A 27,149-nucleotide genomic window follows, 5' to 3' on the forward strand; every position below is an offset into this window, starting at 1 on the left:
GGCTGATGTCATATGGTAACATAGATGACACATGAGGAGAACCTCCAAGGCATGGTGTCTTAACCTTTACTGGCCCATGCCCCCATTTTTGAGTCCGTCAGGTTCTTATGACCCCAGCAGTAAAGTTGAGTCATGGGACTATATGGGACATGAGAGTATACTTGTGACTAGGTGGGGAGCTCATCTTAAATGATCTTGATATTGCTGCATTAGGGCTGAAACAGTTTTTGAATGATCAATTAGCACATGTTATCATAATGGATTAATCAACCAAGCCATTTTCTAAGCAAAAATGCATATATTGCAGCTTCTCAAATGTGAACATTTTAGCTTATCTCATTATCTAATTATCATTATCAGCTTCCGATCGTACTTAAACTTTGATTGCAAAAGTTTAAAGTAATTAGAATATTAAAAGAAGAGAGATCTTTTTCTTTGACGAAGAAAAACATTTTATTCCAAATTGTACCCGTCCCCTACCAAAAAAAAGTTGTTTCTAAAGGAGAGCACCATTTTAGAAAATTGTTTACGTTTTGTAAAGATGTAATTATCAAAGTGTAACTATGATGCAGAAAAAACTAAAATGTAAAGAACTATTTGTCTTTATCAGAGAACGGAGTGTATCCCAGTGTTCAACTGATCAGGTCAACATGGAACAACTGCTCTCCATTACAATTGAATGTCAAACTTGTAAAAACTCTAAACAATGACAAACCAGTGGTATCAAAACTGGTGTAGCTACATTGAATTGTGAGAGTTTTCTGGTGTGTTCCAGGCTGGTGTGTTTCCAGTACAAAGTGATCAAATCTGTGAGCTGACTTTCAACAGACGTCGCTGCAATGACTTCAAAAACTAACCAGGGCCAAAATGCCCAGGGTAAGTTTGCAAAATGTGTTGTGTGTTTTGTTTATTGTACATGAAAATATGGAGTGGTTGTTATAGACTACCATTTTGTTTAAATTATTTACACTTTACACACATTGGCATTAACCTAACCAAAAGAGACGAAAAGTAAGAAACTTGCATTTGAACTTCATTTGACATCAGGGATATTACTTCTTCAGTACCTCTGAATAACAAAATAACTCTATAATGGACTTACAATGTATGAAGGAAAACAAGTTTACCCATTTCCTTTTTCCTCGAAGAAAATCTATCCCACACTGTCTGAAACTATTCACACGTTTTGTAGAGGCCTAGTGTTGGTGGCTGAATGTGGTTTATGAAAGGTATATCAATTCTATAATGCTGAGATTTTTTTACGGAAGGTGTCTTGAGAACTGGTGGAGCCCAAATCTAACATTTCCTCAGGAGTGATTGGTATGCAACACCCGACTGCTTCCCTACCAGACTTGGATTATGTGTGAATCAATGCTAGAGGAGCAAGAATCCTGCCTGCATTCAGATGATATACTGTAAGAGTGTAAACCAATCCCTTGGGAGATGACGCATACAGTATGATGAATATTCAATACATGCCCTCTATTTGGAGAGGGGCTGCTGTTTAAAGTATTGAAATAATAAGTAAATTGTTTACTTTTCTATGAGAGAGCAGGATATGGTTTCACATTGAAATATACTTTGTTGTTGCATTCTTATATTGTCAAAATAATGTATTTCATATGTTTGTTCTTTTTTTGTATTCTATTTATTTTTATTTTGTCTTTCTATGACATTATCGCTTGCCTCTTGCATATGTTTAAATGTGAATTGGTGCAACTACAGCAGTTTTCCAAGCAAAACAATGAGATATTAATTCTATAGTAAATATATAGCTTGAAGAGTCATCTTATAATCATAAGTTATGTCAATGCTGATATTTGTCTGAACACATTTTCTCTAAAAATGGCTCATTACTGGCCACCGACTCAGAAGATTCTGCAGGGTCCTGTAGCCAGTCATTTCTTATACATATAAAAAAACATGTGAAAATGTTGCTATGGTATGTGGTAGGAAGTATTTAAGAGATAATTCTAAACACAGTAAGGAAACATACAATGAATCCTTAGACTACAATAGTGCCATATGGTTCAAGACTTTACAGCAACAGCTGTGGGAAAGATTTGATTGTGCATATACTAATAGCTGTTTGTCCTTTCTGTGTTATGCAGCAGTAAAGTCATGCTCAAAGGCTTCATAGTGAATGAAGAAGCTCTGAGTCATTGCTAGTTGTGATGCTGCTTCAGGAAAAGCAGTAACAGATGGCAGGTCGGAGTTTCTGATTTTAAAAGCTGTTTGATGAACTCACTGTTCTGTGCTGAGTCATCTATGGTTGAAATATTAAAAAGGAATAAGGCTTTCAAAATAGGTCACCCATCTGTTTAAGACTGTCTACACTGACACAGGAGGAACTTCAATGGTTTCCTAGGGTGACAGTGCACCTCAAATAAATAAATTTGACTAATTAATACGTGTTAGTCCGTGGGGGTAATTACCTCAATGATAATTATATTATTAGCATACATAAGAATGACAATTATTATTTGGCTAAATCATCAATGTGTTGTCATATTGTTTTATAATAATATGTTTATACCAATGCTGCTCTCTGTCACACATCCTAAAAGTAACTCATCACTCAACACACTAACCTGAACTTTAAAAGGGAACCCAGACATCATGCAACCAACCTAAAGTAATCTGTAATCCCAAACTATTGTTATGTAATCAAATACATCCCCATAAATGCTGCATCCATGCTGTTTTATCCATAGATGTGTTTTTATAATGAAATGGCATGTTGTTTAATTATAAACAAATCTTAATGTTCAAAGAAGACATTTCAGATCTTGTCATGCTGCAGCTGAAATGGTTGAAAACGTGAAAGGAAATACTGACCCCTTGTGAGATTTCAGCAATACTGCAACAATAAGTAAAAGCAATGTCTTAAATTACCGTCAGATGTGACTGTTTGTGACTGTAAAGATATATATATATACTGCAAGAAACAGAGTGCTGAACACACATTTTTAACCATATTCAGTTACATGGTTTCCCCCAGCATGTTTCAATGATAGACTCTAAATAAAGGTTTCAACAGAGTGGATAACAAATAAAAGTCATGAAGTGATTTACCAAGCATTTCATTGTGTTTCGTTTGCCTATGTTTGCTTCAAAAACTTCACACATGAGATTTAATTTATTCATTTATTTAATTTTCTGATGTTAACAGTGGCTATCAAGAAAAGGTCCAGAGTTCCCGGGGTGATGATCACTCAGTATCTGGAGATATTACCTGCAGGAAAGACTACACCTGATTTTACCCGCAAGCCAATGGCTGTGACTGCTCAACAGGGTAAATTATCAAACGCCACATAATTGGATCTTCATCAAACACTATCTACAAATCTATCACTCTTGTTTGGATTTTCAGGTAAAAAAGGATTTTTCAAAGCCATGGTTAGTGGTGAGCCGGCACCCGTTGTAACATGGGCGTGGAATAACGGTGAGCTCAATGACCCAGAAAAGTACACAAGCAGATATGATCAAAGAACTCAAGAGCACATTCTGGAGGTGAGGAAACAGCAACTACATAAAACACTCAATATAAAGGCCTAGAGAAACACAAACACTTTGTCTAATTCCACACTTGATGATTTATGTGACATTTCATTGTTTACTAACTTTCATTGGTTCTGAGAGAACTTCAAACCACTCAAATACAAAAGCGTATTATTTATCACAATGTGAGACATTACCTTATATTCAGCACTAAAGATGTAATCCAACTATGTTGATATTGCTTTATCAGATCATCAATATCAAATCGGATCAAGCTGGCGCATACAAATGCCTGGCCACCAACGATTATGGACAGGCTGTCTGCACTGCAAATCTCAATGTTATCGAAGGTAAAAGAGAGATTATTACCAAGCAATATGTTCAATGTAAATCAATTAAATTAAAGTAATATATTGTGTAGCTTTGAATATTTACCTATCATTTCTTGTTTTTGTTTTGATTTTTATTTCAGTTGGCATTAAGAAGAAAGCCCCAGCCGGTATGAAACTATGCTTTGTATGCATGATTAGGCATTATTAGATTTACAGAGATTATTAATCTATAATTGTGTTGTTTTCTGAATTCTAGCTGCAATAAAAAATGTTGTAACACCTACGCCTTTATAAAAAAAAGATAAGAGCAAGATGCTACAGATTCAAAGAAGTACTAGGGTTTAAATAAATTCATAAATGCTAGTATATTGTTTTAATAAATATGATGAGAATTATTTATGTTGAATTATTTGCTATCTACAAAACCTGTGTCTCATTTTCATTTTCTTCAAGCAAATGGAGATGCACCACTAGATTTCAGAAAGATGCTTAAGAAAACGTAAGTTCAAGTACAAGGATTTGTTTGTTTGCTCTTCAAATATCTCCTGCTGCAGATCTCCAAATACATTCCCCTCTCTGCTTTGCTTTTCAGTGTTGTTGTCACCAGGAAAAAACAACTCCCACCAAAAAAAGATGGAGAAATTGATCCTAAGCTCCTTGAACTGCTTATCTGTGCACCGAAGAAGGACTATGAAAAAATCTGTGCAGACTTTGGTGTGTTTGACTTTCGCTGGTTGCTGAAGAGACTCAACCAGCTGAAAAAGGAAAGGGCAGATGAGCAGACTAAGGTAATGCACTGTGGGCAGGGTATAAAAGATGTACATGTATTCTGGATTATGTATGTGTTTTTAAATGTTTTGGGGGTTTTAAACAAGTTCAAAAAGATATTACACATTGTAGGTGGTTGTTAAGCTTCTTTTGGCTCATGGAAGAACCTTTTCCATGTTCTGAAGTAATTAATATGCCTGACGCCAAACCATCGTCTTATAAAGCAAACATCGATGCTCTGTTCAAGGTTGCTTCAATTTAAAATATTAACTCTTCTGCAGGGAAAGTGAGAGCACCCTTTTAAACACTTACATACAAGACATTGTGTTTTTCTTTTGTAGGTTGTAGAGCAACTGGACAATGTGAAACAAATAGAAGTAAAACCCAATGGGACAGCTGAATTTAGCCTCAACATGAAACTACAGGATCCCAACAGTTCGATTAACTTATACAAGGTGAGTTAAAACATATTTGAAGATCAACAATTTAAATCCAATTACTGCTAAAAACAATAACAAGTCATAAAAAAAGAGAAATTCAACCAGTTCTCTTCTTACAGGATGGTACACTGGTTCCATATGGTGATGATGAAAAATCAAAGCATAGCCTTAAGCAAACTGGGACAAATTATGTTTTCAGCATCAAAAATCCTCAACCAGAAGATGCTGGATTTTACCAGCTTGATGTTGAAGAGGCAAATGTATTAGCAACTGACTTTAAAGGTGGGCTGTTATTACTCTACTAAAAGGCATGATTGTACTAGGAGTTAGCAAAACAATTGAAGGAACATTCAGAAATGAGAATATGGCCACTAAATCCACATATACCCTTTCTCCTCTCTTAGTGCCTGCTGTGGATTTCATAGCCAAGATTAAGGATGTGAAGGCGTTTGAGAGTGAAGATGCCGTCTTTCAGTGCGTCTTGTCAACACCCCTCAACAGAATTACCTGGTCAAATAAGGACTTGACACTTGAACATGGGGACAAATATGAGATCACGGTCTCAGAGGACAAGCTAATCCACACACTGAAAGTTAAAGACTGTAAATTGGCTGATACTGGAGCATTTTATGCCATTGCTGGAATAGCTTCTAGCAGTGCCTCTCTCACAGTAGAAGGTGGGATATCATTTTATAAATACAATAATATATAAAATGTCTAGTCTGGATAGTTTAATACCTGGATGAACACTTCCTGAAGCTTCGCTCGTTTTTGAAATGTAAGAAAGGTTAATGATTATTTCTCTGTACTATGTGTTTTCTGAAATGCAGTTGATCCAAATGGTAAAGGCCACAAGGGCACACGAACTGGGAATCAAGAAGATCTGACTAAACTGGCATTGGATCAGCATGCCAAGCTACAAAAACAAATGGAACCGCTGGAGGCAGATGGAGGGTATGGCAATGGTGATGGGACTGGTGATGGGACTGGTGATGGGACTGGTGGGAAGGGTGATGGAGACGGCACAGATAAGGACCTTAAGGCAGGTGGAGATGATGGAAATAAAGGGGATGATGCAGATGATAAGAAGAAGCGAGTACGAAGCGGCACTTTGGTTCCTGACACTCTTATAGGTAAAATCCTTATATTTGAATTGCATTTATCCAGGGTCTCAGAACAATTATATACACAGCACTGAAAGTTTGACTAGAAATAAGATTGGTCCAAACTTAGAGTAATATACTATAGTAACTGTACAGCAAGAAGCGTTTTACTCCAGAGAAGTGATGTTTATGATCATTAAGACCTATAAATTAACATCTTCAAAATGTTCAGTATGGAGTGTTTAATGTCAAAATTCAGAATTTTTTATTAAACCGACTTTGGACAGCACTAGTCAAGCATGTGGAGTTGAAATTCTGAATTATAATAAAAGTACTTTAGGAGTAAACAGCTTTTGGTATTCCTGTCTAATCACTATAGCAAGACATTTTGTTACAAAAATAATTTGTAAGGGTCATCAGAAACGAAAACTCAGATAAATGATAAACTGTATGTAATGGACACTTGGTTATGATCTACTTCATGAAAAATATTCTGTATTGCTGCATGTTGACCACTAGAGAGAGACATGCTGCAAAAAAATAAAACCAGCATGTTCTGGTCTATGCTTTCCATGCCCAGGAGGTTACATATGGACGAAAACAATGCACACAGTCTTTAAGATCATTTTCTAAATGTCATTTGTTTTTACTTTTGCAGATACTGGCGTTCAGTTTGTCAGTGGGCTGTCAGATACTGTTGCTAATGTTGGTGACCGGGCAGAGCTGTCTTGCAAACTAAGCAGTGAGACTGCTGTAGTGCGTTGGTATAAAAATGGGAAGCTGGTAAGTCAACTTTGATTTAAGAGAACTACATGGGCCACTGCTATTTGCCGTACATATTGACCATTTCCTAGCTTGCATAACCGTATGGATCTATCATACTTTTATAGCACCTTGCATATCTTTATTCATCTAAATGTGGTCTGATAAATATAAAATCTTTTAATTTGACAAGCTAACCGAGGAGGATGGGGTAACAATTATCAAAGATGGAGCCTGTCACAGGTTGATAATTGATTGCTGTAAAAAAGACGATGGAGCTGTGTACCGCTTTGAAGCTGAAGGCCGTAAATCAGAGGCATCACTCAGTATTCAAGGTCAGCATGAAAATTATTAACACGGTATCAATTTATAAATTACCCAGTGGTTTAAAAAGGTTTGCGGTTTTGACAAAAACGTTTTTCTCTAACATTGAAGATCCACCAAAAATCGACGCTGATGCGCTAGGAAAATTCTCAGAGCCAGTCATTATAAGGGCAGGTGAAACTGCAGAATGGAAGCTTCCATTCTCAGGTGGGGCGCCGATGACTATACAGTGGTACAAGGATGGTGACGAGCTGTTGCCCGCTCTTAATGTGAAGATTGAAACATCAGATACTGAGAGCAAACTACGCCTTCTGAAGTGTCAAAGGAAAGACTGTGGAGAGGTCAAAATCAAAATCAAAAATGAATACGGTACAATTGAGGCAATATCCAAACTTATTGTGCTGGGTAAGTTGCCAATAAGAGACATAATTCCATGTGTTCCACATTGTACTGTAGGTAAGGAGATCAAGGCTTTTCGGTTAGTATGATTTCTTTTTCTTTTTATCAACAGACAAACCCACACCACCACAAGGACCTGTGGACATTATGGAAAGCGCTGTAACATCTGTTGAGTTCAAATGGAAACCGCCAAAAGATGATGGTGGATGCCCAGTCACAAACTATATTTTAGAGCGGCAACAAGTAGGGCGCAATAAATGGACAAATCTCAGTGAGATTTCTGGCAGTAACCCAAGTTACAGTGATTCAGATGTGACCCCCGGAAGGAGATACTGTTACAGGATCAGAGCCAAGAACGCAGAAGGCATCAGTGAATACCTGCAGACTGAGGACATACCAGCTGGTGTATTACGTAAGTCTTTAGTTCAAACATAATTTAGGTTTTTTAAGGGCTGCTGCTGTCTATTGAAAACCTCTTTACTACTCTAGAAGAAGGTTAAGTTACAACAATGAAACAAGAAAAAACAACTTGGATTTATTTTTTAATTTTGGAGGACCATTAATCAATAGAGCATCATAACAGAAAAAAGATAACCTAAATGTTTTGTTTCCCTCACAGGTTATCCTGGACCCCCAGCAGCACCCAAAGTAGTCAGTGCCTTTAAAGACTGTATCAATCTGACATGGTGTCCTCCATGTGATACTGGAGGAACCAAAATAGTGGGATACAATTTGGAAAAAAACAAGAAAGGCACTAATTACTGGAGCCTTGTAAACCAAGGAGGGCCGATTCCAGGTATACAACGTATGGATAGCTGCAGGAAAAATCCAGTGTAAAATGAATGAATAATATGATTTGCCGAAACGAAATAAACATTCCATATTGACATGATAACCATTTCTTTCTTTTCCAAAGATACAAAATATGCAGTGAAAGATGTGTTTGAAGGGGCGGCATATGTATTTAGGGTGTCTGCTATCAACTTATCTGGTGCTGGAGATCCAAGTCTTCCATCTGACACAGTAATTGCAAGAGACCCAATGAGTAAGCAAGTAACACTGAACTCTTGTTTTCTACAACTGTTTTTCTCCACTGAAAAGTATGCCAGTCATGCTTCATGGTGAACTGACATACTGCTCAACACTGTTCTCTATGTCGCCTTTTAAGTTATTACAAAAGCATTGCAATGCTCAGCCAATAACGTCTCATTACTGTAATTGCAGAACCCCCAGGCAAGGTGACAGACCTGAAGTTAACATCCTCCAATTACACCACATTTTCTCTGGCTTGGATTAAACCAAAAGAAATAGAAGGAGTAGAGGACGAAGCCGAAGGCTACTACGTGGAGATCCGACCAATTGAAAACCTAGAATGGACTCGGTGTAATGCTACTCCAATTACTATAACTTCCTACACTGTCCTTGGCCTGAAGGCAATGGCCACATACTGGGTGAGAGTAATTGCCACCAATTATGGAGGTGATGGAGAACCTCAGGGCTTTGACAATTACATCATTGCCATGCCTCCTCCTGGTAAGAAAATTTGAATATTCAACAGCTTCTATAGTTTTCCATATTATTTGAAAAAATGTCCTGATGAAATTACAGTATTCCCATAAAGTCACAGCAAAAAATAAGTTTTAATATGTGCAGTGCTCCCTTTGTTTAAAAAGAGTATTGCATACTAGAGTAGAGCAGTAGAATTTTCAAGGCTACTGCATTCGACAACAAACAAACATGTTCGCCTTTGGAGAAGGCTATCCAAAAGCAACATTGGCACTGCTTTATAACTGCAAGAATTCACAAAGACGACTATTGTATTTTATTGACTATTCTTTGAAACCCAGAGTTTAAGGGTATAATTGTATAAAAAAAACACAGTTTCAACACAATTATGGAGAGCCCAGCATGAACAAAACACCTCATTTCCAATTAAGCTTTGTACCAACCGTAATAAATTAAAGGCATGGTGCGACATTAAAACACTGTTTTACAGGCAAAGCGGCCTGTTGTTTTATACAGAAGGCATTTCATGCACATAACGGATACTTAACTGAAACATGCATACAATGGATTACAGTAAACAAAATATTTTAAAGGGAACTAGATTGATACAGATAATGCTCAACTTTGAAATATGCGTTAATCCCAAATAAGGACAATGTCCTTAAGATATTGATATACACCTTAAGGATATAAATATTATGTTTTAAACAAAGGCTCTGTTTTCTTAAAAATGTATCCAGTTTAGTAGACAGTCTTTGTTTTTCTTCAGACAGAATGAAAACATTATTAAAAGAAAAAGAAAAACTACTATTTGTTGAAATGTTTAACAAAAATAATCTAAACCATATATTTTAAATTTCAACCTCACAGTAAAGCCAAAGTTTAACGATCGCAACTTGAAGACCTTAGTGGTGGTAAGGTCTGGAAACACAGTGCGTCTGAACATCAACTTTGAGGTATTGTGCTGGAAGTTTTTCTCCTAATGGGATATACAATCAGCAAATCAACAAATGTAATATCTTGTTTTATGTTTACAGGCCTGTCCCCTGCCAGAAATTACTTGGCAAAAAGATGGTATTCCAGTGCCCAAACATGTAAATATTACCAACTCTGATAAAGGCTCTCAGCTGTTGATCGCCACATCTGATCGGCCTGACAGTGGCATCTACACCATAACTGTCAAAAACCTTGTCGGCCAAGCGAGCTTCAATGTTGAAATCAGAGTTACAGGTAAACCTCAGTGTGCACTGCATGAACTACTACTGTTCAGCATAATACAAAAACAGTGATAGTACATAAATTGAATGCATGCTTTTTCATGACTTCATTCTATGTTGCTTTCAAGCATTCCACACAATATACACTTACCATAATTGGAATAATGGAATCCAAGTGTAAAATGCAAACAGACTAACAGCAATGAGAAACTGAACTGGATGCAGTTTTTTTAAGTACTGTTTGTGAATAGAAAGACACACTTTTGTTTTCTGACCTCTGCATTTTTTGCCTCTTAATCTCGTTCTAGATGATCCCAAGCCCCCAGGTCCTGTGGAGCTGGATCAGAACATCCCAGGAACAGTGACCCTGTCCTGGACTCCCTCTCCAGATGAGAAGAGAGATGACAGACTACACTACACGGTAGCCAAGAAGGACTCCTTTAAATGCAGTTGGAGGACAGTCGCAGATAACCTCTTCAACAATAAGTTCACAGTCGTCAATATTTTGCCTGGATGGGAGTATCACTTCAGGGTGTTTGCTAAAAATGACATTGGTCCGTCACCACCTTCTGAATCCCCTGTGTTTGGAACGATAAAGGAAAAAGGTTTGTACCTCTGATTCAATCAAAAAAACATTTGAATGAATTCTCACTTTCCTCTACACAATGCTGAATTTTGGTTGGCATTCTGAAGTAAAGATATAGGTTCCTGCAAAATCCAGCGCATTTTGTAATAGGTTAAGAGGACTTTGAAAATAGCGGGTAAAAAGATGCTCAAAATCAAAGCAACAGAGAAGGTTTTATCTTTTCTAATTCTAGTCTCCGCTACATGATGCAAATAAAGAGAAACAATGGTGGGAGGATTCAAAAGCATAGACACATAAGCAATATAGATAACAGCAAAGTTGTAATGTTACCAATAGAAGAAATGTCTGCTACGATGGTGAAGAGAGAAACAGAGAAAAATAAAAACTAGGTAAAAAGAATCTTCCTTTCAAGATATAGGATTATAATAATAAAAAAAAAGTCTCAACTTGATACATTTCTTGTGTTTCAGGAAAGTTCAAAGTAGACATGCCAAAGATTAAATCTTTGGACTTCCAGTCCCCTCCATCATTTATCGTTCCACTAAAAAGGCGTACAACTCCAAAGGGATATGAGTGCTACGTGAGCTGTGCAGTTAAAGGGGATCCAGCTCCACGTGTGACATGGTACCGCAACAACATGAGCCTGAACACAAACACCAACTATCTCATCACCAATGTTTGTGGCGTCTGCTCCCTGCTCATACTAAGGGTGGGGCCCAAAGACAACGGGGAATATAAAGTGGTCGTTGAGAACAAACTGGGGGCAGCCGAGTGCTCAATGACGCTGAATGTCAGAGGTATTTTAACTTAATTAAAGTTTCAGAATGTAACCTTTTTTCATAAAGAGACTGATGATACAATTAGAAAATACAGTATGTAAACCAAACAAAGTGATACCACCAATATCTTTCGTTACAGAGTGAAGAAGAGCCTCAGCTTCTGGACAGAAGCTGAGCCAACCGAAGACTTAACATGTTTTCAATCAATTACACTAAATGTAACCCCAGATTATATACATTTTAAGTCACTCTATCTCCCACCTTCGTGATACACAAATATTTTAAAAACAAGCTCCACAAAACATGAATTATGTCTTTTGGAAAAAAGCAATAACGCAATGAACCCAAGGAAAATTGTCACATGCTGTGCTTTGAAATTGATATTACAAAATCCTACTATTATTTACCTTTAAGCCCAACACAATGTAGTAATAGCAGCCCTATTGGGCAATGTTTTGCTTGTTTCTTATGCATTAGGACACACAAGCGCATGATTTTGTACTAGTACGGGGCTTTACATTACATTACATGGTTACGTTTTTATTCAAAGTAATTCACATACACTTAGTACATGCCGATCGATATCATTTGGGGTTAAGTCTCAGGCCCAAGAATAAATCGACATGTTGACTATAGGAGTTGAGTCACAGCCATACATTTATTAATTCATGTGAAGCCTTGCATGTTAGAAAAAGACTGAACTGTTTTATTGTGATGCCTAGGATCTGTTCTCCACTGTGCTATGCAACTTATTGTAATATCATCGTTTTGACAAATATCAGCTTTCAAAAAATGGGCAGTTATGTTAGATTTAATTTGTCTAAGGTTTCAATTCATTTCTGTTGGATAATATGAGATACATTTTCGGGAGGAAATCGGACAGCTTTAGATTTTAAAAAATAAGTTGTATTATAGATGCTTAATGTTAAACCTAAACATTCTTTGTTTCTCCCAAACAGTAGACTGGTGTGTCCTTGTAAACAAACAACTGCAGAAATTGTTGGTGCGTACAACTGTGTTTTTTACCCTGTACATAATCAGATACATTACACACAAGAGCAATGTGGCACACATTCCTGCCAATGGTTTTACACTACTCAACCAACCGGTCCATCTCCATTACATTTGGGTACTATCTGTGATGCCACAGCAATGCCATTTTGAAGGTATAGAGCTGTACCTTTAAAAAAGTGTTTAGTAAACAACACAGTTAAGTTATCCTACCCATTAAAGTGTCAAACTGGAAAAGCAGAAGCAAACTGAAAGAATACCATACCAAGACAAACTCAGCAAGGACACCAAGGACCGTTCTTTGGCTAAAATGTCATAGTCATATTAAAACATTAATTCATATGAATTTGAAATTTTTTGTATTTCATATACTACCCATTTTGGTTGTAATTGTTTATTTTATTTTTTATTTGTCATAGTATTCACACTAGAGCAGCAACCAATATCACATCACTAATGGTAGTGCATACCTCCTCAGGATGCCACTAATGTCAATTTCTGACACAAAAAATCTCATGGTGCAATTACTGAAAAGTTGTCTGTTTTAAAACAAAGGATGATAGAAAAGTGAGGGACATTAAAGGTTTAACATGTCATTTTTTTTAGATAAATGTGCAGATAAAGTACAGGTATTTAAACGGTATGGACTGTACTTAAAAACATGCACTTTGTTACTGACCATCACTGATACACATGATTTGCAGTAGTTGTCATCATCTGACTAATGGCCATTGAAACTTACCCTAAGGTGTAACACCTATACCAAAGAAAATCATAGTGTGTTTGTGATTTTGGCAGGAAAACTTTAAGGCTTTCCTTTCCAGGTTGGATAGTTTGGAAGTTATGCTACTATGTCAAAAAGCCTCAACAAAGTGGTGAGGCATTATTCTGTGCAAAGCGCACAACTTCATTAAATGCTCTGAAAACACATTGGTGGTTGGTCGCCATAAACTAGTATGTGAAGGACTGCTAAAGGTGAGTTATTTTGTTAATGACTTTCAACCTACAAACCCAGCATCATGGACGTGCTTGGCATAAGGGACAACAGAAGTGGGAAGTAAATAGGTAAGTGAACACAAAGCTTTCCTTAAGTTGTTTTGAAATACTTATAATTTGCTAAAGTGTTTAGATTTTCAACTCCACTGCATTTCAGAGGGAAATCCTCTCCTTTTTATTCAACACGCATTTATCTGACAGCTTTGATATAGTGCAGATATATAAATAAATTAAGCTCTTTAAATTCCTATAAACAAGACACCAGCCAACTGTCATTAAAAATATACAAGCTTCAACATTATAATACTGCTTCCACGTTGTATCACTCTAAAAAGGGTTTTTTAAGAGGCCTTCCCAATTGTGTTGTTAATATAAATCAGTTTTACTTAATTAAAGTTATGAATGCAAGTCCTTTCTGAAGTAGTAGTTTCACACTGTGGTGTAGGCCTATTCATTATTGGTGGATCTAAACTCTTATTCCACCAATGCAGTTGCATAACATGCAGTCACGCCCCCCACACCAGCAGTTGCTGTGGATGCAGGCCCAATGAATGACTGGGTCAAAGGGTCTAGCAGAGTAGAAAACGTGATACCTTTGCTGATCCAGACGACAGCCTCCAGTTTGATGAACCCAGTACACTGAAGACACACAGCTCTACAGTCCTCCTCCTCTGCTGCCATGGCCAAGCGAAAGTCTAAGAAGCCACAGGAAGGAGACTCCTCCGTTGTGTTGGAGTCTTCAGTACCAAAGCCTAAGGAAAGCATGGACACCTCCAGGGAAAGCATAAACTCATCCAATGGAAGCCTTAACCCATCCAGTGGAAGCGTTAACGTATCCAAGGGAAGCGTAAACCCATTCTATGGAAACGTAAACTCCTATAGTTCTCCAGCTTTGTTGTTCATCATTGTCTTCGCAGCAGGTGCCTCTACTATGGTTTGGTTTTGTGTAGAAAATCAGCAAAGTTTCGAGCAACTGTCGGAAACTTTTACAACAATGCAAAAGAAAATCACCAACCTGCAACAGGTGATGGAGATGGCGGAATCATCACAGGTAAGGTAACAGCAGATGTTTTTCATGGACAGTGTTTGAATATGTATTATTTTAAGTGTTTAATAATCGTTCACCAAGATGTGAATAAATCGTCAATTACGTTGTTTAGACTTCATTTTGTAGTTGCGGTGTGGGTGGCTAACTATAGCAGCATGGTCAAGCAACGGTTGCGTTAAGCTAAAGCTAGCTGAATATACCGAAACTTGGTGGTTTGCCTTCAAAGTAAAGTAATTAAATGTGATTTTTTCGAAATTATTAAAATATCAATACATTAACAAATAATTTTTAAGTACATGTCAATTACGACAACATTTTAATCACTTCTATTTTGTGGGATTTAGAGGATAATACGAATGAAAACGTTGGTCTAACTTTATTCTGAAAAGCTAACAAAGGAAAACATTAAGCATGGCCGGCTTGACACTGATAGTAACACCTGTTGTTATTTTTAAGCATGATTTGACTCCAAGCAACTGCATGGTCACGTTTCACTGACATATACTGCGCTGTGAAATGTCTCTTTGCTTAATACATGGTATTAAGTACTGACGATTGATGCAAAAAACGAATGAGTATCATTCATTGATAGAGTCCTGCTCGTTTGTGTTGTAACAAGGTCAACCCCATGTTCCCAGGGTCCTTTGTTTTTTTTGTTTTTTTACATCAACTAACATTAAACGGTTTGCTCACAGTTGAAATTGCAATGAAAAAGGGACATGGATTTTTAATTGCCATTTTGGAGATGTCCAAAGTCAAGAAAACTGTCCAATTGTAGGACTTCAAAGTTTATTTGCATACATTGAATGTTTGACCTTGGAACCAATATGCCCGTTTTCCAACACTGCCCATCATGTCTTTATATATTATATATTAAAAGGATGAAATTGTAAAAGCAACATTTAACTTTTATATTGTCTTATGAAAGGGGCTATTTATTTTCATGTTGTACAACCATACTTGCTGCTGTGAAATGGCTGCTCAGTCCAACATAACATAAATAATAAAAATAACAAATGTTCGAACTAAAGTCAAAGTATATGTCGTTTTAATTTCTCCCACTCTCTGTAGACATATACAGGTTTTGAAGTGGAGGAGAGGATCTTTGCCCTGGAGGCGGCCCAGAAACATGCTCAGGATGAGGCTGAGGTTACCCTGGCCATGTCTGAGAAGTTGAGGTACTCGGAGCTTGGGTCACTAAATGCTGAGCTGGACACCAGAATGGCAGAGTTAAAGCAGGTTGTCCTGTCCGTCACAACTCTCCAGGCCATGTTCAAAAACCAGAGTGAGGAATTTGAGGCCATGAAGGAGAGCGTAGCAGCCAGTTTGAGCTCCAGTTCAGCACTGGCTAAAAATGTAGCTGAGCTGACCAATGCTGTGGCCAGTGCATCCTCCAAAGTTAACGAGCAGGATGCATCATTGGCCTTTCTTAATACACAGCTAGAGGGACAAGCCTCAGATTTGAATGAGATGAAAGAGTTGATGCACATCCATGATGCTGCACTTCATACAAGCAACCAGCAAGTGGCTGCAGTAAGGTAAGTTCAGTTAGAATTTAGACTTAGATTTCTGCATGCCTGTACAATGTTTTTATTTGTAGAATTTGTTATGCGTTTGTTTTCAGGGAGAGTGTCAAGACGAAGCAGATCATACATGCCTTGGCGTTAGAGGAGATGCTCACTTCTGTGCAGGTTATTTTGGATGAGCAGTTTGTCACTACAAAGACCCTCCGCACCAGCATCATGGCTCAAATGCAGACTTTTAACGCCCAGGTAAAACCCTTTAGCTTGTTTAAATTGCAAATGTGAAATTCATTTTAGAATGAATTAATAATAAAAAGGTATCTTTCTATCTCAGTTGGGGAATGATCCTCCTTGGTCAGTGAATTTTGATGAGGGACTTGAAGTAGAAGAGTTACTCTCCACCACAGCAGAGGATGCCACTGAGGTGCAGGAGAAGTTAGAAGACGTTGACGGAAAGGAGGCGCCGGGAATGCTGAAAGAACAGCCACCGGAACAGGAAGTGAATGGTGACATTACAGAGGAGCAGGAGGAAGAAGAAATAATTCCAGAAGCTGAATTCACAGAACAAGAGCTTTTGGAAGTGGTTGCTTTAGAAGAGGATGTTTTCAGAAACATTTTCAATGAAGAAGAAGAAGAAGAAGAGTCAGCTGAATTAAATCAGGTGTCCTCCATGGATGTGAATGAGGAAGATGGGTAGTTGTACTTGAAATGCTTCGGTAAATTATTAGTTCACAAAACTGAATCTTATTGAGATGAATTGAAACCATTTTTTTTACACCGCTCACTTTCTTGCAAATTATTTGTAGTATTGGTTATATTCTGCTTGGGTGGGGTTTTCTGAGCATTACTAAAAAACTAGCAATTGTGTAGAACTTTGATAAATATATAGTCTTACTTCAGTCATTGTTGAGGTTTCCTCTTGTCAACATACATGTTGTTAGAAATCACCTACATTTTATACATTTATGTCTCGCCAACAACTATTGATTTGTATGTATGTATAAATAAAAGTGGCCACACAATGTCAGTTAAAGCAACAGGTTTCTATAGAGGGAGGTCTTGATGGAAATTAAATTATCTATGTAAAGTAATTTTATCAATCTGTTTCTGAATGGGCATTTTGCAAAATGAGTGGAAAATCTATAAACTGTATTTCAACTGTTTACAAATGACAAGCTTAAGCTTTGAAATGTCAATTGTTTTTGCAATATGTAAGAGAAAACAAATGTGACTATACTTGCAGCTTGTAATTTAACACAAGGGCACACGTGTGGTGCCTCTCTCCATGAAGTTATTTATGGTTCAAGTGCACATGCTGTACATGTGGGTACATAGTGTTCTCTTGTCATTAAGCTCTTTTGTATAAAGGTTAAAGTACTATTTTCTTCCAGCAGATGGTGCCTGATGACTCCTAATGATGAGGAATAATCAACAACTCTGAAAGAGGAACCAAAAAATGTTTTTCTAAAAGAGGGGATATCTAAGTGGTCTTTTGAAAGGAAAGTTCTGCTTGCAGCAAAAGATGGCTTGCTGAATAAGCCTTCTCATGTTCTGTAGGCTATCTACTGTATGGGTGACACCCTTTCTAAACTTAAACTGACAAACAGCAACCACATGATGTTCAAGTGAAATTACTCTTAGGTTACCATGAGGTTACTGTGGAAAGATCTGAATAAATACTCAAGTTTGGAAAGGGAGCAGATAAAGTGTTATTTTTGAATTTATTTTAATCGGTTGTAAAAAATACAAGCACATGCACTCATTTGTCAGGACAAAACAATGAATAGGAGCTTGATGGCCACATACAGCTCTGGAAAAAATGGAGACCCCTGCAGCATTATCAGTTTCTCTGGCTTTACTATAAATAGGTATGTTTTTGAATAAAATTATTTATTTATTTTCCTCTAAAAACTAATGACAATATTTCTCTGTGTTTGAATTCAACAGACACTGGAATGGAGTGGCTGCCACACAGTATCTAGAGATTGAGATTTATAAAACATTTGGAGTGGTCTGTTAGTTTTTTCCAGAGCTGTATGTTCAAAGTAGACATACTTATCTGATGTCTAAAGGCAAGACCTAATGGGTGTTTTAAATGTTGAATACAGATTTTTAAAATATTTTTAAAACAACTTTAAACTGAAGCTACATGTTGTACTAAAACAAAACTAATGCAGAATTATGTTTGTCAAGAGAAGGGAAATACAAATCTTCATATCCAAAATTGTCCTGTGGAACTTTACATTGCTAAAGGAGAAACGCATTAACTCATCAGTGTCACTGTAAGAATATAAATCTGTGAAATAATTGGTCTTATTTTTGTCTGTAATGAGATTACAGCAGGTGCAGACCGAGACAGCCAACTCTGACTCAGCCCTGATTAAATTATAAGCCAACAGACACAACATGATGCACATGTTGTGTATCTACCTGAAACCACTAACACATTTTAAATTCAAAATCCTTACCATATATTTTGTTATCAACTTTTCACTGAATATGCTATGAAATATATTTGTCCCTTAGATTATCTTTCAGGAGATGAATTGCAAACAAATGAGTTTACGGAATGATTGAAACTGAGCATACTCATAAAGGTATGTAAACTCATCTTCACTTTCTACACATGCAGCTTCCAGCTTGATTAAATTAAAACAAGAAGTCTGACTCACTTTATTTGTATATCTGACCAACCAGCTTTTTTTATACAACCATATCTCACTCTAACAGCAACATATGTTCTCTTAACCATAACTATTTTAAATGTTACTTCTACTTTCAGATATAAACCATTTTTTAAAATAGCATTGTTTCCAGGGGTGGGATTGAAACTTCTACTACACTATAATTTAGATCGAAATATTGTACTTTTTAACTTAATGAACTTTACTTGAATTAATTGATTACATTATTTTATGTTATTAAGCAAAACCAGCAGATTATATATATATATAAGTGGTTGAAATTAGCAGGTAAAGTACATGTACATGGTTTTGAAAAAGGGGCCTTCTGCATAATGAGTGCTTTTAAGTGTGGTACTTCAAGCACATGTTGATCAGAAATACTTTATTAATACAAAACTGGGAGAGTTTTCTAATGCTAATACTTTAGTACTTTAATTTAAAAGCCTTCTGAACTAGGACCTTTACTATAAGTGTTTTATGATATATGTTAGTACTACTTATATAGAGTTAAATATCTTAATACTTCTCCCTTCAAGTTTTCTTCATCTTGTACAAATACAAAAAATAATTAAATTAACTTAAAATGTAAACAATTTCCAAATCAAGAAAAATACCCTATAACAAACTATGACTAAAGATGCTGTACTTTTTCCATTTTAGGCTGAATGACCTTATGTCCCTTGAGAGCCCTTCAGAACAATACTGCTGTCAAATCCTTGTGTCCACACACACACACACACACACACACACACACACACACACACACACACACACACACACACACACACACACAAACACCCCCACACACACACACACACACACAAATGCACACACTACAGCCCGCCTACTCTCCGGTCTCACCACTTCCTCACAGCTCTCACATGTGCAGCTCTTTCACTCTCATCAGATATTCAATGTCTGACATCACATGAAGAGCACACTTGCTCACTTTAACTAAGGATCAGCCATACATTGGATTATAAATAGATCCCTCTACAGCTTCTTTGCTGTTTTTGTTTAAGAACACATTTTATTTTTAATATAACTCTTTTTGGAAGTACTTTGGATCACAATTCTGCTGCATGCGGAGACCAACACCTCAAGAGCGATGTCATCTCTACTTTCTCAAAACAAAGATCAGCCACGCATTAGAAAGACGCTCTCAGACTCTTCAACTTCATCCCCTGCTTCCACCAAGAGCCTGAGGGTAAGGCAGGATTGTCTCTAATCTTTTCACTGTCTGTGTGGTAAGAGGAAATGCCACGGCTGACATGACGCAAACACTAACATCAGAGTTCAGTGATTGTCAAACAAATGTCTCTGTAACAAGCCACAGAAGTAGTCCTGTGTGTTTGTTTACTCTGCCATAGAATCTTAGTAGCATCAAAGATCAATGGACAATTATGATTAGCCATAAATGACTACTTAATGCCTCATTTGAAATGAACTTATGTCCTTTTTTGGACACTGTTTACACATGACAGCTGTTGGAATGCACAAACGTTTTTTCCTTTTTTTTTCCAAATGTCCTCTAAACCACTTTACCATGTATATGGCACTAGCATTATTATGTTGCATCAAGACAAAATATGTCAAAACCACTGTTTCTCTAAGAGATTATATACTTTGAGGGTTTCTGTAAAGCTATGATATCAATGTTTTCATATATTTTGGTACTTGAATGACAGTCAATCAGATATAAAGAAGCAAAGAGGGTGTTTCCATTCGCCAAAGTGATCAGTGTTCAATGTTTACCTTAAAATACATGTTAATGGATCGATTAAAAGGTATTGTTTTAGTTTTTTCCTCATATGTCTTTACATTTTTGTTGAATTGTACACATTTTGGACCCCACAGCACTAAAGATAATAACGTTTTTAATCTTGAATAACACTAACATGCTTCTGATGGCTTGTTTTAACTCAAACTGTGAAACTAAATCACACGTTGATGTACATGAACATGGAGAAACAAAACTTGTAAGTGAAACCAAGAAACAGTTGTAATGAGCAGTTAGTGTTAACTTTTTACGTAAACTAAGAATCCACTTGGGGCAGATTCATGGAGAGACACAGAGAGGGGGATACAGGAAGAGAGAGAGAAAGAAAGAAAGAAAGAAGGAAAGAAAGAAAGAAAGAAAGAAGGAAAGAAAGCGTGGGGTGAAAGACAGGATGACAGGGAACAGAGAGGAGGAGGGTCTGAGTGCTTAGGACTGGCTTGTGGGAACTCAGACGCAGTATTTATGGATGTTTATCTCTGTTCTAGTCCTGCGGGAGGCTCACTTTTTCCACTTGGGAATAGCTGGTCAGCAGACAAAAAGTTCCTCGCGCAATCTAGAAAAGCTGGAGGACAGCTTAGTGACAGAGTCGCTCACATAGATGGGACACATACGCCTGCCTTTCCATCAGCATCTGTTTATATGTGCTGTCGCTTAATCTAAACCAGAGCTTTTTCCAAGTCTGCACACTGTATATCATTAATGACCGTTTACCGAGCATAGCCAAGTGTCCAGAGAGCCTTAAAGGAGCTGACATCAGAGTCTGGGGGAGATCCAGAGCTCTTGTAAATGTCTGAGCAGAGGCGTATCACTGTGTTTACACAAAGTGTCTGAAACCTAAAGCACTGTTTCTATTTAATAGTAATCCACTTGCTGTCTCAATGATTTAGTTTGACGTGTAACTGTTTGAGCAGTCAACTATACTATACATGTATGACTCCAAAAAGGGATTAGCAATAGCTATAAACTCTCAGTGCAGCACTACGTTAAATTGCATGATCCCTATCCAAAAATAAATGTGTTCATCACCAGTCTGCTTTTCCATTTCAACAATAAGTTACTGTCTCAAACAATAGTGAGTTCACTGCAAAATTAAACATAATATAATGTGTCAAAAGTTATGTGACAGTAATAAGTTATTCAGTCCATTATAAATCTTATACTTGCTGATATAAATGCTATCTCTGCTAAGTTAATACATATTGATTGTTAGACCTATTATTGTAATAAAAACAAAAAACACAAGTCATATTTCCCTTTTCTATGATCAATGTGTTACAGAAACATTCACATATGGAGAGGATGTATTCAAAGTATCTATATGCCAACACTGAGATTTTTGTCCATACTGTTTCCTATGTTGATGCCATTTGATCTTGTGTGTAAAACATTCTGAATTGCCTTGTGTTTGCCTTTTTTTAAATTCTAACATCAACATGCTAATATGCTCACGGTGACAATGCTTACATGTTGATGCTAATAGCACTAAACACAAAGTGCAGTAACTCTTCAAGCAAAGTCATTTGTTTTGCAGGTATTTGGCGTTAAATAAAAAGTCAGTGTATACCAAAGTTATTCATCCTATGGGAAAATAAATATCCTTACTAAATGTTAGGGGAGTGCATTCAAGAGTTGTTAAGGTATCTCACACAAAACCATGAATGGGAACTTTAAAGAAAAAGGTCAAAGGAAGTCAATGGTGACTATCTGTATGGCATCCATCCATAAGCTGTTGAGATATTCCAGTCCGTACCAATTTCTATTCCTATAGAGCCATGGCAAAAGAAAATACTAGCTACCTGTATTGCAGTACTAAATAGATGTTTAGATGATTTTTTGTCATATATTCCCAAATTGATAAGCGCACAATTTATTTTTAACTGTTTGCTTGCTCTAATATGTTACTTTGTACTAAAGTGCAAAATCATTCTGACATAATGCAAGTGAATATACTGTATATTAAAGGGTTTGTGTTAATACACTTACCTTGCCTCTATGTACAAGCGTGTGAGAACTCCAAGGAAAATCGGAGTACTGAAGAAGACTGTAGAAACAAAATAAATGCAGATGTGTCCATTTATGGCACCAGGGGTCACTGATAGTTTGTTGAGTGTGAAACTTAAATAATAATATACTATAATAACACCTACAGTAGGGGAGATTTGGTATCAATGTTTTAGATATATCATCTTAAAAAGCCCTTCAATATTAAACGTACTGGTGATTTAAGAATGAAACCTATGTCACCAAAATCCATCAGGCTACTTTTGATCTTTTATGAGAGTGTTACTTTTTATATTTTACCGTTTGATCTTCCGTTCTGGTGGAAAATATCCCACCAAGGAAACCTTATAACCCTTCAAACTTCAGCAGGCAATAATGACCACATAGGGAGAGCCACTGCCAGAACTATTACCTTTTTTGGATGTGTTTAGTTATCTCTGCTTGTCAGTTTATTTAAGGGATCTCTTCCTCTCCCCTTCTTTTAACTTGGCTTGGAATTTCAGACTGCCATAAACCCTTTTCTTGGAAAACAGAAAAAGAAAAACTTTTATGAGGAATTCCTGGTAATTTCCCTTTAAAGAATCACTGAGCTTTGCTTTCTAGATCTGCTGATAAGGAATGCATTTGCTGACATTTACTGGACATAAAATATGTCCTCTGTGCATTGAAGCTGCATTTGTACACTATTATTCAGAATGAATGGTCAACATGGTTAACAGGAAGTTCAAAGTACCAAATGTTTGTGGACTTATTTCCTGCATAGCACATCATAAATGTGGCATCACGACCTAATGGCTTGTCAAACTAATGATGACATCAAGCTGTGTGATGTCATCATTTGAGTAGTAATGAGCATCTACTGGCGGAGGACGTTTCATAGTGACAACAAATGAGTTGTATGTCAATGTAAGGGTTGGCTTAGTACAGCTGGAAACATTGGCGTAGCAGTTGCATTTTTCATTCAGCAAGTTTAAAACTTTTTTTCCTCTATTTCAGCACGAGAGACTATCTAGGTAAGAAAATCTAATTCACACTATTAATACATACAAAACACATTCAGTCTTTGAATCAATCAGTGTGTCGGTGAGATTAAACTGAAACAGTAACAGAGTGTTGAAATGTTAATACTTTTCTTTTGTTTCCAGATTAGGCTCGTCAGGTTCCTCTGACGTCTCCAACGACTCGTCCACAAACCACGCCGAGTCCTACTTCTTAAGACGGGAGAACAGACTGTCTGCAAGGAAAAAGGCAGAAGAAGAGACAGCAAACAATGACTATAAAAAGGCAAGTGATGCCGAAAATAATGTTTTGAGAGCTCCTGTTCATACAAGGCAAGATGACTGAGCGTTTGTCAAGTATATATTGAAAAAAAACTAAAAACAACAACAACAACAACAACAGACATTGGGCAACAATTATTATCCGTGTGTTTTTATCCTCATCAGATATTCTTGAGTCATTGTTTTAAAATTATTGTAAATTCAGTACCTTGAAATGTTGCGATTGTTGATTGGCTTCATTTGAATGCATCCCCCCGAAATATACATCAATGTGGTGGGCATTTTAAGACTCTCAAAATGAAATATAAAAAGATTTATAGAAAAAAAATTGTGCAGATCTAGTAGATATCCATATATTTTCCTGAATCAGTGTAAACTCCCACCCGTTGTGATAGATTATACTTAAGGGAATATCCAAAGTCTTTAGGATTTATGATCAGTAGCATACTAAACGACAACATACAAACCTTCACCATTGCTGTTATAGTCAATATTTGCCGCTTTTCTTTGCTGCAAAACAAAACAATCTTTTGTGCATAATTTTGTAGATGTATGAAAAGGCACTGGCCACCAATCAAAGGCTGAAGTCCAGGCTGGAAACAAGTAAACAGGAACTGACAATGATTCAAGACCAGCTGCAGAGAGCGCAGGTAATTGACTTTATTATGACAAATTTAAATGTATGTGTGAAGCAAATGTTTTTAGCAGAGCATAAGCAATCGTGTAAATCATTTGGATTTTTCTTTTCATTACATATCCAAATATCTCCCATATATTCTCATGCCAATATCAGGTAAAAGTGTGAGAGAAATATATCATGAATATTATACAAGTTAGCCACAATGTAACAACTGTAATGTGCTTCTGCATTACTGTGGATATGTTTGACATTTTACATTCACCACTTGCTCAGTGTTATAAATTATAGAAGCCAATAATGATGGGTGCTACAATTCAAGGATTTGTAAAAATAGAAAAAAGTAAATAACCTTTCACTTTTGCAGAAGGGAAGAGCGGAAGACTGTAGTTCCAACATGCTTGAGACAGAAAAAAAGGTAAAATAAAATCAGGATTATACTAAAACATATATTCCTTTAAAGCTTCTATCATTATTTATTTCTCTGAATGTTTTTTTCCATAGGAAGGTTGGAGTCTAAAAAGCAGGATATCAGATATGGAAGAGCAGTTGAAGGTAATTCTATGAATAGATGATCTTGTTATTCACCCTAACATTCATCATACAGTAGCCTTTAAAACATGTATTATTAACAATATAGCACGGTATCTTTCCCAGGAGGGAGTTAAGCTTATTTGGCTTGAGGAAAACAATGCACAATCAAATGCACACAGTTTAAAGTGTCTGTGCGACTCTGTCCAAACACTGGTTTCAGCTGACATCATTTGTCACCATTATGCTCTGCTGACAGTGGAATGTGTGAGCACTTTGACAGCGAGCAGGCCATCAGCATTCATGTACAGTCCAACATTCACAAATGTCTGCTGTGTTAAAATAGGATACAAACAAAAACCTCTTGTTTGGGACTAAACAAACATGAGATGCTGGTTTGAAAGTAATCAACACAGAGAAGCATTGTTATACTGTTTATTTAAATGAGCAATTCCAGTACAGTAGTGTGTGTGTGTGTGTGTGTGTGTGTTGCTGGAATTGTAAAATCTTGCATTTGTGTATATGTGCTATGTATTTGTTTCAGTGTATCAATGGTCCTGAAGAATCGAGACCATATCACTTTTTTGTTGTTGTTTTAAGCTAAATTTAGTTAAGGATCAGTTAGCAATACAACAGTCCTTTACTATTGCACCTGTGTTTAAGTTCACTATGTAACCCTAACCCTAAAATACGCTTTAGTCAAAATGACTCAATTCATTATATCAGTAAAAATAAGACAGCAGTCTTTACTTCAGAGTTAAAAGCGGACACATCTAGCAGGGAGAAGGCCAAGACAATTAGAAAACAGGAAAATTGCAAGAACACTTGACACAAGATAATAACTGGTACTGAGATAAACACACAAATGCAGGAAGTGGATTTATCTGAAATGCTAGGAGGTGAGTATCAATTAAAACAGGAAACCATGAATGAATAATTTACATAATCTAGGTAATGTTTCATGAATACTTTCCAAATCTTTGTGCATGGCATAGGAACATAGAACCCAAATATCAAGAGACAAGCCAACATATAGATTCACCTCTTTGTTGATGCTAAAGTTGTAATTTTTTAGACTTACCATGTCATGTCATGACTTTCCCCACCTTTTTTCTCCTCATCTTCCTTCAGGTAAAAACAGAGCTGAAGATGGAGAACCAGAGACTGAAGGACGAGAATGGAGCTTTAATCCGGGTCATCACTAAACTGTCCAAGTGAGACAGAAGTAGTAGAAGAAGAGCAGCGGATACCAGAAGCCATATTTATACCTGCATTCTTCTTACATTCAGCCCGTCCTCAGACAGAATGTATGTACATATTAAAGTGGAGTCTTTTGTCTGTTGAGTAACTAACAGACACATGTATTATCAGCTGTGAAGCCTCATGTTACTGTACTGTATCTTAAGTAGTAGCACATTCCCAGACAGAAATACATTAACTTAAAATGCATTTTATATATTCATAAACTATTTCTACATAAAGGCAAATGTCAACAAGATTACTTCTTGTATTTTTTTCCTTTGCTGTTTTGGCATCAACAAATCAGTAAAACATATCTGACCGTGTGTTTATAAACCGACATACATATATGGACAAAATATTGCAGGTATTTTCATGGAGGTATTGCCATGGAAACTGCTATTTCGTTTTGTCTATTCCTTATGTGGACATCGAAAACATGCTCTGAGCTCTCAGGGACAGCCGGTGATGGATGAGATACACTTTTTCACAAACTTGGCAGTGCATAACTTCTGGTTTAAAAGATTTTTAACCTTACCGTGAAGTATGATGTCACAAATGACAGGCTTTTTCTCCTAGTTTGAAATGAAAAATACAAAACAATAAGGAAACAACCGGATATTGTTAATACATAAAAATGCATTTCTCTTTCCTGAGTGAAATCATTCAACCATGTAAAATATGAATTAAGTAATGCAAATC

At 36.7% G+C, this 27,149-nt stretch overlaps 3 protein-coding genes and 1 long non-coding RNA gene across 5 annotated transcripts in view; 3 read left to right on the forward strand and 1 right to left on the reverse strand.

Annotated features, from left to right (window-relative positions):
* Window positions 1-14,900, reverse strand: part of LOC134883391 (uncharacterized) — a 28,274-nt gene extending 13,374 nt beyond the window's left edge. The window contains exon 1 of the long non-coding RNA XR_010168270.1: window positions 14,318-14,900. This is a non-coding gene — a long non-coding RNA (uncharacterized LOC134883391). The remainder of the gene's footprint in view (window positions 1-14,317) is intronic.
* Window positions 840-11,892, forward strand: LOC134882904 (immunoglobulin-like and fibronectin type III domain-containing protein 1). Its single transcript, XM_063910917.1, has 23 exons — window positions 840-876; window positions 3,173-3,295; window positions 3,374-3,513; window positions 3,752-3,851; window positions 3,974-4,000; window positions 4,287-4,332; window positions 4,426-4,621; window positions 4,943-5,056; window positions 5,161-5,323; window positions 5,446-5,718; window positions 5,923-6,174; window positions 6,803-6,927; window positions 7,100-7,241; window positions 7,342-7,635; window positions 7,742-8,041; window positions 8,249-8,425; window positions 8,546-8,674; window positions 8,854-9,162; window positions 10,006-10,091; window positions 10,173-10,365; window positions 10,661-10,957; window positions 11,409-11,728; window positions 11,857-11,892. Exons 1-23 carry the CDS (start codon window positions 840-842, stop codon window positions 11,890-11,892), a joined length of 3,879 nt encoding a protein of 1,292 aa, XP_063766987.1.
* On the forward strand, window positions 14,286-18,966 carry LOC134883389 (golgin subfamily A member 2-like). 2 transcript variants are annotated; one of them, XM_063911727.1, is made up of 5 exons: window positions 14,286-14,775; window positions 15,844-16,310; window positions 16,397-16,544; window positions 16,630-17,011; window positions 17,690-18,966. In XM_063911727.1, exons 1-4 carry the CDS (start codon window positions 14,404-14,406, stop codon window positions 16,990-16,992), a joined length of 1,350 nt encoding a protein of 449 aa, XP_063767797.1. In that variant the 5' UTR covers window positions 14,286-14,403; the 3' UTR covers window positions 16,993-17,011; window positions 17,690-18,966. The 2 variants fall into 2 exon arrangements, with proteins under 2 accessions (XP_063767797.1, XP_063767796.1); XM_063911726.1 differs by having other exon boundaries at window positions 14,287-14,775; window positions 16,630-18,966.
* An 888-nt stretch (window positions 18,967-19,854) lies between these two features.
* LOC134882268 (protein phosphatase 1 regulatory subunit 12B-like) lies at window positions 19,855-26,706 on the forward strand. Its single transcript, XM_063909889.1, has 7 exons — window positions 19,855-20,186; window positions 23,757-23,773; window positions 23,906-24,044; window positions 24,589-24,690; window positions 25,045-25,095; window positions 25,182-25,232; window positions 26,340-26,706. Exons 1-7 carry the CDS (start codon window positions 20,088-20,090, stop codon window positions 26,424-26,426), a joined length of 546 nt encoding a protein of 181 aa, XP_063765959.1. The 5' UTR covers window positions 19,855-20,087; the 3' UTR covers window positions 26,427-26,706.
* The last annotated feature ends 443 nt before the right edge of the window (window positions 26,707-27,149 follow it).

The sequence above is a fragment of the Eleginops maclovinus genome, chromosome 20 (genome assembly GCF_036324505.1).
Source record: "Eleginops maclovinus isolate JMC-PN-2008 ecotype Puerto Natales chromosome 20, JC_Emac_rtc_rv5, whole genome shotgun sequence".
In the NCBI taxonomy this organism is placed as follows: domain Eukaryota; kingdom Metazoa; phylum Chordata; class Actinopteri; order Perciformes; family Eleginopidae; genus Eleginops; species Eleginops maclovinus.